Below are 17031 nucleotides of genomic sequence, written 5' to 3' on the forward strand. Positions count from 1 at the left end.
TTAATATTTTACTAGCTGTGCTACAGGCTGTCTTAGAAACAATGGAGTGCTCTTCACAAAGCAGAACCTATAAAAAAAGGTGCTAGAAACATCTCCATGTCGCCTCTTTCCAGCTTCAGTCTCTTTCCTGCTCAAACCTCTGGACTATGAATTTATCCTAATGGGAGCATTCTAACCAAGAGACAAACAACCTTCCAATGATTTAGAAGCAACCAGAGACTTAACAAGCCAACAGTTTATTCCGTCATTTTTACAAGCCTGAACAAACAATACCTTTGCAAGTATTGTATGTATTTGATTCCTTTAACCATTTTTTATTCTCACCTTTTTTATAAATAAATCGTTAGATTTTAGAAACAGCATTCTTATTGAGTAAGATCTGAGTTATATATTGACCTGGGTATGTGACGGGTCCTTTGGGATCAAAAGAACCTTTTTATCTGATTAAACTGGTTTTAAATGACCACTGGTAAATAAGTTTGGTGTTTTGTTGGTAATACAAGGACTGCAATGATTAAGGAAATTGCTTTTCTCACTTCTTGTTAGCCAGTATGATGAAACAGAAGTTTACCTTTGTTGCTGGTTTGGTATATCTTATGGAAAAATAACCATTAGTTTTGGGGTGTATCTACCCTATTTTTCAGAACCTTGTCCTGAATTCAGTATTTTCAGTTGTGTCTCACGGAGGCACAATTACAGGGTGCTACACAAGTTAGATGAAGTTTGTACAAGGGTAGGAGACAACTTGATGAGACAACTAGATGGACTTGGTGTAGTAGTAATCAACCATTTCTCTCCAGTTCTGTATTTCTCTTCCCCATAAGTCTACTGATTTCACTCAAGTCCTCTCTTGATGGACTGTTGTCTGCGTGATCTGTTATATGAAAAGCCTTCTCAGAGGAAGCAGCCACCTTAGAACCGAGTGATGTAATATGCTTTTACTTCATAAGACGTTCTGCAAGTCTCATTACAGCTTCATATGTTACAAATACCACCATGTTCACAGGAAAAGCACGAATGCAGTTTAATCCAAGTCCTGTGAAAAGAACTCTTATTCCTTCTTCTCTCACACTTACTCTGATGCAGTGTATGAGTCCTCTGTACTTGCACTGTCCCAAGTTATCTACTTGCATCCGCGATTTAATTACATCCATAGGAGTAGCCACGGCCCACCCCAATGCTCCAGCACTGCCACCAGAAATAAGCACTGTCGGTATGTCTGCCAAAAGAAAACCAACAGCAGAAGTAGTTAATCAGAGCTTGGTAATGATACAGTGCTAAGCATTTCCAGAGAGACCTTTCTCAGCTATTTGTTCAAAGCTAACACTGTGAACAGTTTTAGGAGAAGAGCAAAACCTGCAGAAAGAGACAGTTTTACTAACAATTAGCCTTGTACAGTGTGCCTGATCTCACAACACTCTAAGTCTGAAGTAACACCACTGATATCAATAGCATTATGACACTATAAGTGAGATCAGAGTCTCCTCATGTGGCTGGACTTTCTATTGACTTCAACTGAAGTTCAGTCAGTCCACTAGATTTATCATGCCACATCTGACCATTCTAATCTTTCCAGGAGGTTGTATTATTCCCATCACTAAAGTATATACGCCCCTTAAACTATATAATAATTCAGACAGCACTGCTAATATATGATCAAGTTTCATATCATGCCTCCAGTTGTGACCAGGGCCTGACCTGATGCTGAAATAAAGTTAAATAAATCTGCAGTGCGCTTGACCATTTATGCCAGTAGTCTCCAACCTTTTCGAGCACAAGATCACTTTTTAAATTTAAGTCAATCCAGGGTCTACCTCAAACCCAAATATCCTTTCCCCTCCTTCTTCCTCGTCTTTCCCCGAGGCCCTGGCCCTGCCCCATCTCTTCTCTAAGGCCCCACCCTGCTCACTTTGTGGAGTTGAGGTACAGGAGTGGAGGGAAGTGGATACCCTAACATCTCAGCGTCCCCCCTCCTCAGTCTCCTCCATCCTGCACAGCAAGCAGGAGACAAACAGGCAGCAGCTCGAAGGCAGAGGGCAGGAGCAGCAAGGCAGTGTGGGGAAGGGCAGTTGAAGTGCTGGTACTTGATAACCTCCTGGCCAAAGTAGTCAGGATCCCCTGTCATAGGCTCTAGGAACTACCACTAAAGGCTCTACTGGTTGGTGACCACTGATTTATGCAATTCGTAAAGGGGAAGAAGTCAAAGTTGTGCTCTTAATGAAACTAGGCTTTGGAACTTCTTACTCCAGATAGCTATCTTGTATTGGGTGTAGTAGTATTCTACAGAGTATCTATCACCTGCATATTATATATTGTTCCAATATTTTCAGTGTGCTACATTTTGATTTCACAGCATACTCAGTGTTCATGTAGCGTTGTAAGACATGTGGCGGGAGGCACTTTACCTATTTTAATATAGTATTTGTTTTTGAGACATTGTAGTTAAGGCTGCCCTGGAACTTGCCTGGAACATGATGATGAATGTCTCCAACTCTTGGGTGCTCAGTTTCTCTGCAGCTGGAGTCCTCCCTCTCCCCCAATTCCAATTTCTTATATAACTTTCTCCCCAAGAATAATCTTTGCAGAAATATCTCACAGTTAGGCTTAGCCCAAAGGGGAGGCATTTTGGGGTTATTTGCCTATTAAGAACCTTAAGGCATTTTTTGTTGCTGTGTCTGGGATAATGCAAAGGCCTTGGCTTTCAGATTACAGCCTCAGCATGTAGAGCATACAGTGCTGCAGAATGTAGAATGATTGTTTTGTCTCATTTGCTGGAATCCCTCCCCATCGCTATCTGCAAAGAAGGTGCATAGCTTGGGAACTAAGCGTTCCGAGTGCATGAAAGAGATTGCTACATTTGGAATAATTACAGTCTCATGAAGTTGGTCTGCTTTCACAACCCAAACAGAGTTGGGTGGGAAACCACCCAGATGGGAGATTGCTCAAAGAAGACTCACATCCTGCAGGAAGTGGTGGTGATGATGCACTAACTGCCCCCCCTCTAGAATTCAGTCCGGAAAGGGACTGAGGACTTGCCACTCTCTCTGATTAAATTAAATCCTTTGTTAAAGGATTTAATCAAATGAGAGTTCAAACTACTTGGCACCTTGTAGGATTAACTCCTGAGTACAGAACCAATGTCCTAGCCCTAGTGTATTACTGCAGAACGCTGCCCTACCGTAAACTGGATGGTTTCCTCAATCCCTCGCACATCATCTAAGACTGGGTGTGTCATCCCCAACATGTTCAGTCAAATTTCAATTCCATTCTTTTTAGAGTAAATAGCATCTGCATCTTCAAACACATATCACAATTTTTGCGTCCTATCCTACACAACTTTAGTAAGATCATTTTGCATTTGTAAATATGTGTCCTCTTTCATCCCAGAGGTGGCTGAATTTATTCCTAAGCAATGTGATTCCTATTGACTGAGAAATCATTTTTGGGTGTCCACTACATGCCACTTATTCAAGGAATCCCACTCTACTTTGTTTAGCTTGCAGGGTCTAATTAGAGAGTGATGAAAACAACACTGAACGACTTATTGATACATTAAAATAGTCACCTCAGACATATTTTACTATATATAAATTGTGCATTCAGTAAATAAATTATTTTGGGAGCCAATTGAATGAATGGCAGTATATAAATGCAATAATTGTAAGCCTGGTGGATGAAAGCCAGTGTTCATCAGCCTTTAATAAGGACCTTTTCTGAGACAAACTTTCAAGGAGATAGGTACAGAGAGTGTATACTCAAAATATCCATGCCCTTTTTCTCCACGTACCTGGTTTATTTTTTCCAGCTGGAGTCAGCCACTCACATAGCATATTATAGGTTAGGAAATATGTTGCAAATGAGTGGCAGTCCCGGCACAGTAATGCTGAACAACCTTTGTATAGGCCTCGAAAGCCTTCCTCCTTCACTATCATCCTCAGACAATGCACAGGACCTTGATACTTGGGCTTAGGGAGGTGGGAAGCTGTAACTGAGCAATGTGATTGCTTCTGAGTTTGCATTCGAACTTTAGCTGTCTCAGTTGGCGATGTTAGCACCACCTGGGAAATTTAAAAAACGTACAACTTTTAAACTTTCACAGAATTTGAATTAACGTCATTATCCTGCCTTCACACTTGACTTTTCCAGGCAATAGTAGATCGCCTAAGGCTAACCATTCCCAGCCTCCTCCAATTCAACTGAGCACATCCTAAATCATCATAGAGCAACTAGAAGACCTCAAGCGTGGAGCCACCTAAGCATGAGGCACACAGTGGCACAGAGTGGGATGAGAGGCAGGCAAAGGTGGTTCACTGGGGCATAGTACAGAAGCCCATTAGACTGTACTGAACAGTAAGAACAAGTAGTCAGGCCATTAGGGAAGGAAGGAGGGAATCATAAGTTAACAGTACATTATACCAATTCTAATACATGTACCAGTGGGCTGGAACTACTGCCATTAACAATATGAGACATTAAACTGAGATGAGAAATCTTTGCTATTTGATTTTCCTGAATTAATCTGGGTAGTAAATTGAACTATATAATGTGACCCGCTATGAAAAATTATTTACTGAATGGTCCACCAGATGGAGCAAGGAAATACAAATTTGTAATTCATTATAAGTGTTTTTAAATATTTTAATCCTTTTCTCTAAAATAAAAACAATGTCAGATGCCCAGAAAGACTGAGTCACTCTACCATCCAAACCAACATATGTGGACACAACCAAGGAAGAGTAGAGCTTCTTTAAAAAAAAAATCTCTTGCAAGATTACAAAGGGTTATTAGAAACAGTGGGTTTCAATGACCTTCCTATAAGGTCTGAACAAAAGCTATTCACTATCTTTCCAGCTTCACATATATGGAAACAGTATATTTTGTGTGGCCTTTTCTGTGATTTACTTACCCGAACAGCACCAGTAGCACATCCTGCAACAGAAATATCCACTTTTGATGGTTTTGCATCTGAAGTGCCGTATCTTAATCTGCAGATGTTATAAAGGAAGTTTCTGTATGCGCCAAATGAAAAAGAAGAAACAAGCGACACTGTACAGACTGACAGTGACATGCCTTTGTAAAATCCCGATACCTGGTTTGAAAGAGAGAAAGAGAAAGAATGGATAAGAAAGGAAATAACCTGTACCTTAATGCAAATACCCTACCAAAGTCTGCTCTAAAACACAATCAATACACTGTAGAATCAAAACTCACCCTGACCCTGAAGTTAGCTTTCTTAACAAATTAACAATAAAATAAACTTCAACCTAAGTCTTCTCCCCAGGGCTGGCTATTTGTACAGTCCAGTCTCAGGGTTGCCCATTCCAAACTCTAGGTTCTCTTTGGTCACTTCTAAGATCTCTTCTCCCTTCTATCTAGAATGGAATTGATGGGCTACTTGCAATATGAATCAGCATGACGCACTTAGCATCATTCAGCGGGTTCATCACCTGCTAACAAGTGGATTCATAGGATCATTGTTCCTCTTGTTACACTTGCCTTTATGATAAATTTAATGTATTAAACCAGATGTACTTACTTTCTCTGCTTTGTATGTTTCTCGAATGCAGTGCCAAATTCCATTATAGCTCCTCTCTGTCTGAACTTTCACCTATAAAGGACAACACATTCAGAAAATATTAATGAATATTTTAATACCACACTATTTTATTTGCGGTAACATCTTGTCCTCAAACAAGCTGACCGCAGACACTATCAGGTGTTAATTATAGAATGCATTTGTATAAAGAATTTGAAAGAAAAAATTAAAGCATTCAGTTACATCACTAACATAAGGACATACAAATGGCCATACTCAGTCAGACCAAAGGTTCATCTAGCCTTGTATCCTGTCTTCTGACAGTGGCCAATGCTCAGTGCCCCAGATGGAATGAACAGAACAATTAATCATAAAGTGATCCATTCCCTGTTACCCACTCCCAATTTCTGACAAACAAAAGCTAGGGACACCATTCCTGCCCATCCTGGCCAACAGCCATTGGACGACCTATTGTCCATGAATTTATCTAGTTCTTTTTTGAACACTGTTAAAGTCCTGGTCTTCAAAACATCCTCTGGCAAGGAGTTCCACAGGTTGACTGTGTGTTATGTGAAGAAAAACTTCCTTTTGTTTGTTTTATACCTGCTGCCTTTAGTGATCCCAAGTTCTTGTGTTATGGGGAAAAGTAAAGTGATAGAAATGTAGCCGTGTTAGTCTGGTGTAGCTGAATCAAAAAACAGGACTATGTAGCACTTTAAAGACTAACAAGATGGTTTATTAGGTGATGAGCTTTCGTGGGCCAGACCCACTTCCTCAGCTCAAATAGTGGAAGAAAATTGTCACAACCATATATACCAAAGGATACAATTAAAAACACATATGAACACATATGAAAAGGACAAATCAAATTTCAGAACAGAAGGGGATGGGGGAGGGAAGGTAAATGTCTGTGAGCTAATGATATTAGAGGTGATAATTGGGGAAGCTATCTTTGTAATGAGTAAGGTAATTAGATTCTTTATTCAAACTCAGGCATAAAGTGTCGAATTTAAGCATGAATGAATTACTTTTCCTTATTTACTTTTCCACACCAGTCATGTATAGACCTCTATCATATCCCCTCTTAGTCATCATTCTTCCAAGCTAAAAGGTCCCAGTCATATTAATCTCTCTTCATATGGCTGCCATTCCATATCCCTAATCATTTTTGTTGCCCTTTCCTGAACTTTTTTCCAATGCCAAGATATCTTTTTTGAGATGAGACAACCACATCTGTATGTAGTATTCAAGATGTGGGTGCACTATGGATTTATATAGACACAGTAAGATATTCTCTGTCTTATTCTCAGTCCCTTATTTAATTATTCCTAGCATTCTATTTGCTTTTTTGACTGCCGCTGCACATTGAGTGGATTTACTAAATGGGGCGAAATGTAGAAAAATGGGCAAGAGAGAGAACTTAAGTTTTAGAAGTAAAGTTCAAACAATACCTTTACTGTATCCAGTGGATAACCTACAGCAACACATAAGCCACCTGAAAGACATTTTATTGAACCAGGTTAAAAATATACACAATTACAGGGCCATTTTTCTAACATAAAGGAAGTAATTAAATGAATTGCAGTGAAATTTAATTCAAGAAAGTCAAGTTGGTTTTGATAGCATATCTCTAATATGTAGGGAGCCAGAAAGCTTGTCAAACAACAAAGATGCAAAAAAAGAGAGGCTGAGACAAATGTAAATAAAAATTTCAGAATGACCAAAAAAAAAAAAAAAAACCTATGCCAGAGATAACAGCAGCATAGGGCAAGCCAAGTTTGGAAAAGACAAAGTAAGAGGTGTTGCTAAGAATATGCTATGCACAATGCTAATTTCATGGACTGTGCAGTGCCGTATTGACAGTGGACTTCTGTTGTGTCTGGAGTTTTAACAGGTGATATCAAGAAAATAGTTGTTTGTTTCCTATTTCCCTGCCTTTTTTATGTCCTTTCTCATTTTTGACCAGGGATGGGTAAGAGGCAGCTAGCAGACCGGATTCGGCCTGCCGCCACCTCGCCGGCACACTCACTAAAGAGCAGCTGCAGCCACTTTAAACAGTAAGCCACTACTTGCTGTGCAGTCTGGGCAGGGAGTCAAAAGCTTTGTGTGCTGTCCCTGCCCCCTGGCAAAATCCCTCCGCTCCCATTGGCCAGTTTCTAGACAATAAGAGCTGAGAAATTTTGCTGAAGGCAGGGGCAGCAAATGAAGCCTCCTCACTCCCCCCTGCCCCTTGCTCTCTCCCTCCCTCCCTGTGCTGGAGTCACATGGAGTAGCCCGCACAGCACACATAGGGATCCTGTCTCAGGTTTCTGGAGAGCTGCTGGCTGGGAGCCACCTAGATAAGCACCTCCCAATCAGAGACTGCCTCTGGTACCCCACTCCCACTTTCCTCCCAACTACTCAGGACACCACCCAAACCCTCTGTATCCCCTCTCCCCGCCTCCTCCAGGCCACAACTCCCTCCCAGGTGCTGCACTCTCTTCTACACCCCTCCCCCAGGCCAGAATCCTTTCCTGCACACATACCCCTCCCTGATCCTGCACCCCATTCCCCTGCCCCATATCATCATCCAAACCCTCTGAACCCCCTTTTTCCCCTTCTCCCAGGTCACAACTCCCTCCCAGACCCTGAACCCTCTCCAACACCCCTCCCCAAGTGCAGAATCCTCTCCTGCACCCATAACCCCTCCTGGACCCTGCACCCCAAGCTCCTGCCCCAGATCATAACCCCCTCCTTCACCCAAACTCTCTCTCTCAGACCCCACACTCCCTCCTGCATCTGAGTCCTCTATCCTAAGCTCCCTTCTACACCCCATCCACCATCCCAGACCCCGTGCCCCCTGCACAGAAGTGTGGCCTTCGACCACTTGCCAAAATCTTGGAGTGCCCCCGGCCCCCCCCCATTAAAAATGAATGCCCACACCTGTTTTAGACTGTAAAGTCTCTGGGGCAAGAACTAAGCCTTCATATGTGGCACACTGTCTCCCCCTTGGTAACACTTAGGCCTCTGGATGTTACTGAATCACCCCTTCTAGGGCCTCTGCTATTATACCAGAAGTATTAAATAATACAGAATGATGTTAATGGAGGAGAGTTTGTCCTTAGAGGCTACAGGTTCCAGCCAGCAAGACTCCCGTCTTGATCTAAGCAGAGATAGCCGGTGATTGCATTCTATAACTTCATAGGTCAAAGTTGGAGCACATTTTTGAGCACTCTTCAAGAGCCGCATAGGAAGCCCCAGCCAACTCAGTGGGAGTTGCGGGCATCCAGCACCTTCCAGGATTGAGCCCATAAAGCAATGGTCACCAACCAATAGCTCAGGATCTACTGGTAGATCTTGGAGCCTCTGAGAGGTGAACTTGACTGGTCTGGCCAAGAAGCTGTCGAGGGTTGGCACTTCCGTTGCTCCTGCCCTTTGCCTTGGAGCTGTTCCCCTCTCCCACCCTGTATTCTAGCTCTACAGAAGGGGTGGGGAGCACAACAGGGTTTGGGAGGGAGGTAGTTTGCTGGCTGCTTTTGAGAGTGGTGCAGGGCCAGGGCAGGGGTGAGCCTGCCTTAGCCTCACTGCACCACCCCACAAGAGTCACCTGTGGTAAGCTGTATCCAGCTGGAGCCTGCATCCTGAATCCCTGCCCCAGTCATGAACCCCCTCCTGTACTCCAAACTCCTGCTCTAGCTCTGAGCCCCGCAAGACCCAGACTCCCTTACAGAGCCTTACCCTGAACCACCTACTGCACCCCAACTCCTGACCTAGGCTCAGAGCCCCTCTCAAGCTCCAAATCCCTTAGCCCAAAACCAAAGCCTGCACCCCAATCCTCTGCCCCATCAGATGAAAGGGAGGAAATATGGGGGAGAGAGGAAGGATGAAGTGAGCAGGAGCGAGGCCTTGGAGAAGGGGCACAAAGGAGGTGGGGCAAAGGTATCTGGGTTTGACGTAGATCCTGGATTGCACTTAAATTCAAAAAGGGATCTCATACTTTAAAAGGTTGGAGACCACTGCCATAAAGCAAGTGTCACTTCTGTGTGTTTTGCATGTGCAGTGAACACCCCAATACAGTGCAAAAGATGAACAAAAACAAAGGATTAATGCTTAACGAGGAAACGGGCCTTGAAAAGGAGCCAAGCTGAATTTAGAATCCTTGCACAGTGATGTGATGCAATGTCCGGATGGTAATGCTGTGGACAACATGCAGCACAAACCAAGTGGGTGCTTTGCAAATCAACATGGCAGAACTGACCTTGCTGTTTTAGCTTAGGCAAACTTAAAGGGTCACCCCACTGTGATGGTGCCAAGGAGGCATAATGATGGGGTATACACAATATCACGCTGGTCAACAAAACTTGTCTGGGAACCAGCTGACATTTATTACCAAGAGGTGACAGTAAAGACATAGCTTTTAGCATGCATTAGGGATTTGTCTGCCCCAAATATAGAAACCAAGGAACATTTCTGGGTATTAAAATAGTCACTAGAGTTGAAAGTTCAATAATTCTAGGAGGCAAAGTTACTGTCACCATTTGGGAGGATGGGCAGTGCCACCTTTTTCTTGTATGTTTCTTTACTTAACAAAAATAAATCGATTTTCATTATGGCCATTACGTTCCACCATATTTCTCAGCCGATGGTTCGAAATATCTCACTCCTCCATTCAACAACAATACCTAAACACAAAGTATTTTTTGATATTACAGCTCACAGAACGATTAACTTCTGCTTAACACATGACCTGCAAGTGACCTCAAAAGAAATCAGGCTCTGTGACAATGGAGTCGTATCAATGGGACATTTATGGTGACTAGTCCTGTTGTTTTGAAAGCTGATTTACTTGTCTTAATGTGCACTATAAACCCTTTTTTGGAGCTGAGGAAATTATACTGTTGTTACATTTCCTAGAGATTCACAAAGTAAAGAGCGTAGTAAATTCAGCTCTTTTATAGCAAGGCCATCTTGGTGACTTTGGCCAGAGTTGCGACATGGGAGAAGTAAAAATGGTGGCTGCTTTACTGAGTCACCACAGCCCCAAACATGAGCACATCCCCAAAGAAAGGTGAGATACGTACACCACATAGGTGGAACAGTACACCACACCCAGTAGGTGTGTAGCTTACACAAGGTCCCTTCTCCCCCTTCCCAGACCAGACACTGCAGGGAGAGAGGAGCTAAGGAGCTGCCCTGTTGCTCACAGGTGCCTACACCTAGGAGGCAGGAGGACATGCCAGCTGCCTGAGTCAGTTGTACTGTTTACACAGCAAAACCAAACAAGATCCACTCTGAATAGAATGCATAGGGGAGGCAGAACCTATAGAAAGAGCCTGCTCAATAAGATAGTGCCTGGCTGCTGGAGGTTGAATAGAAAATAAACAGTGAAATCAAGTTGAGGACCCATTGGGTTTTAATAATACTACCTAGTTCTTGTATAGAGCTTTTCAGCAGTAGATCTCAAAACACTTTACAAGGGAGACTAGAATCACAGGTCTCATTTTACAGATGGGGAAACTGAGACACATGCAAATGTCACCCATGTAAGCAACTGAACCCAGGTCTTCTGAGTCCTTGTCTTTATCCCCAATCCATCTATTTTTTGTTTGTTTATTTTGTTTCATTTTTTATGTATTCAGTTATCACAGCCGCTTGTGCCTCTCTGCACCAGCAGTTCCTGACAAGTAACATATTTGTGAGTCCTGTGAGGATATGGATTGAGAAGATGCAAATTATGCAGATGGTCTTCAATGAAAAAATAACAGACATCCTCTGATTTCTCTCAGGCATGTCTCCCATAGTGTAAATGTGTGCTCAAACCTTCCCTGGATTCTAAACTTGTTCAATAGCGTCAGATGCAATGACAGGGCAAGGAGCTGTGAAATAGGTTGTGTGCATGTGCATGATGCACGTGCACATGTGAGGAGCTGCAAAATAGTTCTGTGCATGTTTGTGCTTGTAGATAACCTATCATCTTGGATATTTTCACCATAGACATCAGCCAGGATTTTAAAGGGGCTGAGCCTCTTTGCTATCCTCCAATAGAAGCCATATAGTGTTTTCTCTGAAAAGCAAAAACAGGTCAAGGTCTCAGGAGTGCAGCTAATTAAACAGAAACACTGTCATGTTGCCATTTCAGTTGTTTGCAACATATTTTGAAATGTGTAAATACACAAGACAAGACACTTCAACTCTCTAACATTTGTCAGAAATGAGAGAATCAAACACAAGTCATAGATCAATGCAGGACTCAGGAAAATTCAACCACAAATATCTGTTCTCAGAGGAAATCTCTGATCTGGGAAATGCCCCTCAAAGAGCTAATGGCATCATCCACATCAGACTGCTAATAAAAGGTACTGGGACAGCTCCTAATGTCCTTGCAGAGACAGAATTCCCACTGATTTACATTCAACGTCTCTAGATACCGGACAAAATCTCTCAGAGGAGCTTGCTTTCTTGCACAGCATAGAAAAGCAGCAAGTTTGCCTGAGGGAATAGGTAGGAGGATTCTGTGTGCATTGCGATGTGATGCGTTTAAAATAAGCAAAAATTTGGATTACAGAGGGATGGCCATCTCCCTGGTGCATCTATCTAGAGCAGGACCCAACAAGTACTGAGTGTCTGCTATTCCCATTCCCACAGATACACTTACTGCACAGCTGCTGCCCAATCTGGCAGTTGGTAACAAGGCTTAAAGATTCTTTCTCACAGTTTGTCATTGTCAACCATATCCCTCCAGTGCCCAAGATCCCAAACCACCACACAGTCCAATGACTGAGAACTGAGAAGAGAAAGGAACCACAATGAAGGGACTAAATCCATCTCTCCTACTCCTGAGGTCATTGCAGATCCCACCCAGGCTCACTGAGCTAGGGATGTTAAATATCGGTTAACTGAATAGTCGAGTAACCTTATGAATTCTTATCGGTTAGTCAACTATTCTATAGTCCCTGAGGGCAGGGCTGGCAGCACCGCGAGGTGCCAGGTGGGAGCTAGTCCATGAAGGAAGATAGTTTAAAAACCAGCTCCTTTTGCGGACTGGCTGCTTGTCACCCTGGCTGTGTCTAGACTACATGCCTCTGTCGGCAGAGGCATGTAGATTAAACACATAGGCAAAGGCAAATGAAGCCGCGATTTAAATGATCGCGGCTTCATTTACATTTACATGGCTGCTGCGCTGAGCCGACAAACAGCTGATCAGCTGTTTGTCGGCTCGCACACTAGTCTGGACGTTCCCCCTGTCGACATCAAAGCCCTTTGTCGGCAGCCCCATTATTCCTCGTGGAATGAGGTTTACCGGGGCTGCCGACAAAGGGCTTTGATGTCGACAGGGGGAACATCCAGACTAGCTCACTGAGCGGACAAACAGCCGATCAGCTGTTTGTCGGCTCAGCGCAGCAGCCATGTAAATGTAAATGAAGCTGCGATCATTTAAATTGCGGCTTCATTTGCCTTTGCCAAAACAACAAATCTACATGGCTCCGTCGACGGAGCCATGTAGTCTAGATGTACCCCCTGTGCTGCTCCTTCTGCTGCAGTTCGAGGTGGCAGCAGCCCCTGTCTGAAGGAGGGGAGGAGGGGGGGTCAGTGTCTGTGCTCCTGGACACTGCACGAACTGGAACTGAGCCGGGCTACCTGCCCACCCAGCTCCTAATACTCTTTAAATGCAGAGCCACAGCGGGGATAGGTCCTGGACCCGGCATAAGCCAGAACTGAGCCAGGCTGCTGACCAGCCTGCTAAAAAATGTACTGGTTGGGTAGGGGAGGGAAATGTGTGCAGTCTATAGCATTAACCTATGAGCTTTTGCTCATCAGTTAATAGGTTAATCAACTGTACTATTACATCCCTACACTGTGACTCCCAATTATCACATAGAGGCAGACCTTCAGTATGTTCTCCTATATAACTCCCTGCATTGGCAATAAACCTCTCCTGAATTGACCAGCAAAGGGCTGCCAAAGTTCAGAGGTTCTGGAAGCCTGGTTGGAATTGCTTGTAACATATGTCTCAGCCATATGTCAAATGTCTCTGACGCTCTCTAGCAAAGATGACATTGCATTTCTCCACGTCTGATCATTCTTAATCATGTAGTGCTTTCCTCTCTCAAAATTTCCCAGGTAATTAGACCATACTCTTTGCTGACTGAGTTTCATTGTTTAAAACAAAGCTAACTTAATTATACATACAAGCACCCCCCATAACCTAAAACTGCATTGAAACAACCCCTAAAATTGGAAATAAGGTTTTCTAAATGGCACTTATCCAAAGCTCTGTGCTAATTGAAATAGTCATTTCTCCACGCTATTAATTATACTGTAAATTACCTCAGTTGTTCCATGCCTGCTTGTCTAACAATACTTCATATCCCCTAGGATATCAGATAACAGGCTGCACTATACAAGCTGAGACTGCCAATATCTTCATTCAGTTTGTCCCATCTTGTTGTATCCTGTCATGTGGGTTTTCGTGTTGTTTTGTTCAGTATTTTTGGACTTAGGCTGAGCATTGCCTAGCAATCACCTCAGCTAATCAGCTGATTAATTATATTCATTTAACATTTTCTAAGTTTGCTGATCCTTAAATTAAATTAGCAGAATACTTTTTTAAATAGTGGTTTCTCAATAAATCATGGACAACCCCTTAATTGTAGCATTATCATTGCGGCATTAGACTCTGCCTGTGAATTAAAAGGAAACACAGCTTTCGTCATATTCTATTTTATGTGTTTATTTACCTCCAATGGCTCCAGCAATGAACTCCATCTGCGCAAAGTCTGCTGCTTTGACTGTCCTGATCAAATGTTGGGCTTGTAGAGGAAGCAAGGAGGAAAATTCAATCTTTCCACACACAATCCAACTTAAGTCTTTTGGAAATGATATCGTCCGTAATATATTAAAGCTAACCCAGCTAACTCCACCTTCCTCCAGAGGTTATGTACTCTGGGGAAACTTGATGAACTATATATGTGCAGGAAGAAACAAAGATTGAATTGGTTCCAAGAATATTGTGAATAAATAATCTCATGAAGAGGCGAAGCAGACCATTGACCTGAAACCTCTATTCCAGTGCCTTTTGCCCTGCAAATCCCTACATGCTCAGCCTTATAAAACAATGATGAAGAACAGGGCTGGCTTTACCATGAGGCGAACTGAGGTGGCCACCTTAGGTGCCAGACTGTGAGGGGGGTGGGGGGGCACCACTAGGACCCAGAGTGTAGAAAATTGTGTCTGCTGCTGGTGCATATGTGCATATGGGGGCATCATTAGAGCTCCCCGCCTCAGGTGCCAAAATGTTGTGGGCCAGCTGTGATGAGAAACAGGGAGAGGCCACATCATCTCTGTTGTATTAACTACCACAGGAGATGATCTTTTCCATCACTTGCCTAGGTGCAGAGTATACAGGAGTGGAGATTTTGGAAGAGTCACCCACAAGCACTGCTTCAAATTAGATTCCTTCACACTCAAAGGGCTTGTCTCCACTTATTGGGAGATCAATGCTGCAGAGGTTGAGCTCCCAAAGTTCAATTGAGCATGTCTAGTAAGGACCCACTAAATCAACCACTGATTATGCCCCTATCAACTCCACTGGGTCGTGAAGAGTGAGGGAAGTCACTGGGGGTATGTCTACACTACCCCGCTAGTTCGAACTAGGAGGGTAATGTAGGCATACCGCACTTGCAAATGAAGCCCGGGATTTGAATTTCCCGGGCTTCATTTGCATAAGCGGGGAGCCGCCATTTTTAAAACCCCGCTGGTTCGAACCCCGTGCAGCGTGGCTACACGGGGCACAAACTAGGTAGTTCGAACTAGGCTCCTTGTGGAATGAGGAGTAACGGTAGTTCAAACTAGGAAGCCTAGTTCGAACTACCTAGTTCGTGCCCCGTGTAGCCACGCTGCATGGGGTTCGAACCAGCGGGGTTTTAAAAATGGCGGCTCCCCGCCTATGCAAATGAAGCCCGGGAAATTCAAATCCCGGTCTTCATTTGCAACTGCGGTATGCCTACATTACCCTCCTAGTTCGAACTAGGAAGGTAGTGTAGACATACCCTGGGAGAGTTTCTCTCATCAACTTCTCACGGTGGAGACGCCATGGAAATTCAATCTCTGGTACGTCAACTCAGGCTACACCATTCACATACCTTCTCCCCTGGTGTAGACCTCGCCAAAGGCAAAGCATGCCATCCCGTTTTCCCATGCCATTCACTTTGACCTTCCTACTTATGGTTGGGGTTCTTCAGCCTTGCACAGCTCTCAGCCAACCCTTGCCAACTCTTAACAGCAGAGGTGGAGAGAGATATACATGAGGGGATCAGCCATGGAAGAGTGGTGCTCATAAACACCAGGGAGCTGTCTCTGAAAAGGGAAGCATTCTGTAGCTCTAGGAGGTGACCTCTCAGGTGGGAGCTCTTTGGGAGAAGGAGGCCTCTCCATGGAAGCCGGTGCCAATTTCCCACCCACAAACCTTTCCACCCTGATGGGAAGCAGGGATCCTGATCTATAGGTCAACTTATGCAATGCTGGTCATGCAGAGCTGATGCCTTCTCTCTCCCTGCAAGGCCTGGTGGGTGCTCTGACATCCCACAGCATTCATATTCGTAGAGCAGCCTTCTGTCGCACCTCCTGTCGGTTACTGCACGCACAGGAACAGAGGGCTATAAAAAGCCTCAGTCTAATTGATGCTTTGGGAGGGCACAGAAAAAACAACAATTGAGGATGGGATTGGAGTAAACTGGATTTATTTTGTTTGCTTAGTACAGAAGGTGCTGGGGAATGCAGCAACTGAAGCTGAGCTCTCCTGCTGACTACTATGGTCATGACTCTAGTAGAAAACCAACTATGTCAGACTCTGTCATAATCAGGAGTGCTGACCAGCACCTGGTGACTAAGGGGTTAACTTTGTTCCTAGCCAGGTATCTGGTCAGCCAGTAACAATGCAGGTAGGAATTTTAAACTGGGTCAAAGGAGTTTTTATCTTTCCCTCCTTGGTCTGAAAAGCAGAGCCGTTTCTTCCAGGTATAAAGGGAGATGGAAGGCACTTCTCTCTCCAAAAATGGACTTCTTACAATGTTTAAGTAGGGAAAAGTTTAGGTAGTCCATCAGATTTTGTTGTTTTCCTGGTTTGGGAATTTGGAACTAATGTCTGAACTGGTTAAGTGTTTGGTCTTCCTCTGTAACTAAGTTTTAACCCATGGGGTTCCCTGAGAATATCAATTGGTGGCTCTTCCCATCTAGCCACTTTGCTATGTTTGTAACTGTAGTTTTGATGTGATAATAAAAGTTGGGTTTTTTTAAATTAATCAGTACTGGTTGATTTTTTGTGTCCCCTCTGTTTTTCCCGACTCCAAGCAAAACAGATGTTGGGGCAGGGGAGAGTTTTACCTTAGGGAGGAGGTTTCCCTAGTGATCTCTTCCCTGGTTTCTTGGACTTACTTGGGTGGTGGCAGCGGATTTCCCAAAATCCGGATATTAGGGGGGAAGTTTTTGTACCAAAGCCTGTAAAGACAAGGTTTTGG

General features: G+C 43.7%; 1 protein-coding gene across 1 annotated transcript; it reads right to left on the reverse strand.

Moving 5' to 3' along the window:
* Window positions 1–220: 220 nt before the first annotated feature.
* Window positions 221–14470, reverse strand: SLC25A47 (solute carrier family 25 member 47). The gene is made up of 6 exons (XM_006123784.4): window positions 14254–14470; window positions 6988–7031; window positions 5537–5608; window positions 4907–5089; window positions 3788–4058; window positions 221–1219 (listed from the first exon to the last, which is right to left on the reverse strand). Exons 1-6 carry the CDS (start codon window positions 14279–14281, stop codon window positions 939–941), a joined length of 879 nt encoding a protein of 292 aa, XP_006123846.1. The 5' UTR covers window positions 14282–14470; the 3' UTR covers window positions 221–938.
* Between the last annotated feature and the right edge of the window lie 2561 nt (window positions 14471–17031).

The sequence above is a fragment of the Pelodiscus sinensis genome, chromosome 4 (assembly GCF_049634645.1).
Source record: "Pelodiscus sinensis isolate JC-2024 chromosome 4, ASM4963464v1, whole genome shotgun sequence".
Taxonomy (NCBI): Eukaryota; Metazoa; Chordata; order Testudines; family Trionychidae; genus Pelodiscus; species Pelodiscus sinensis.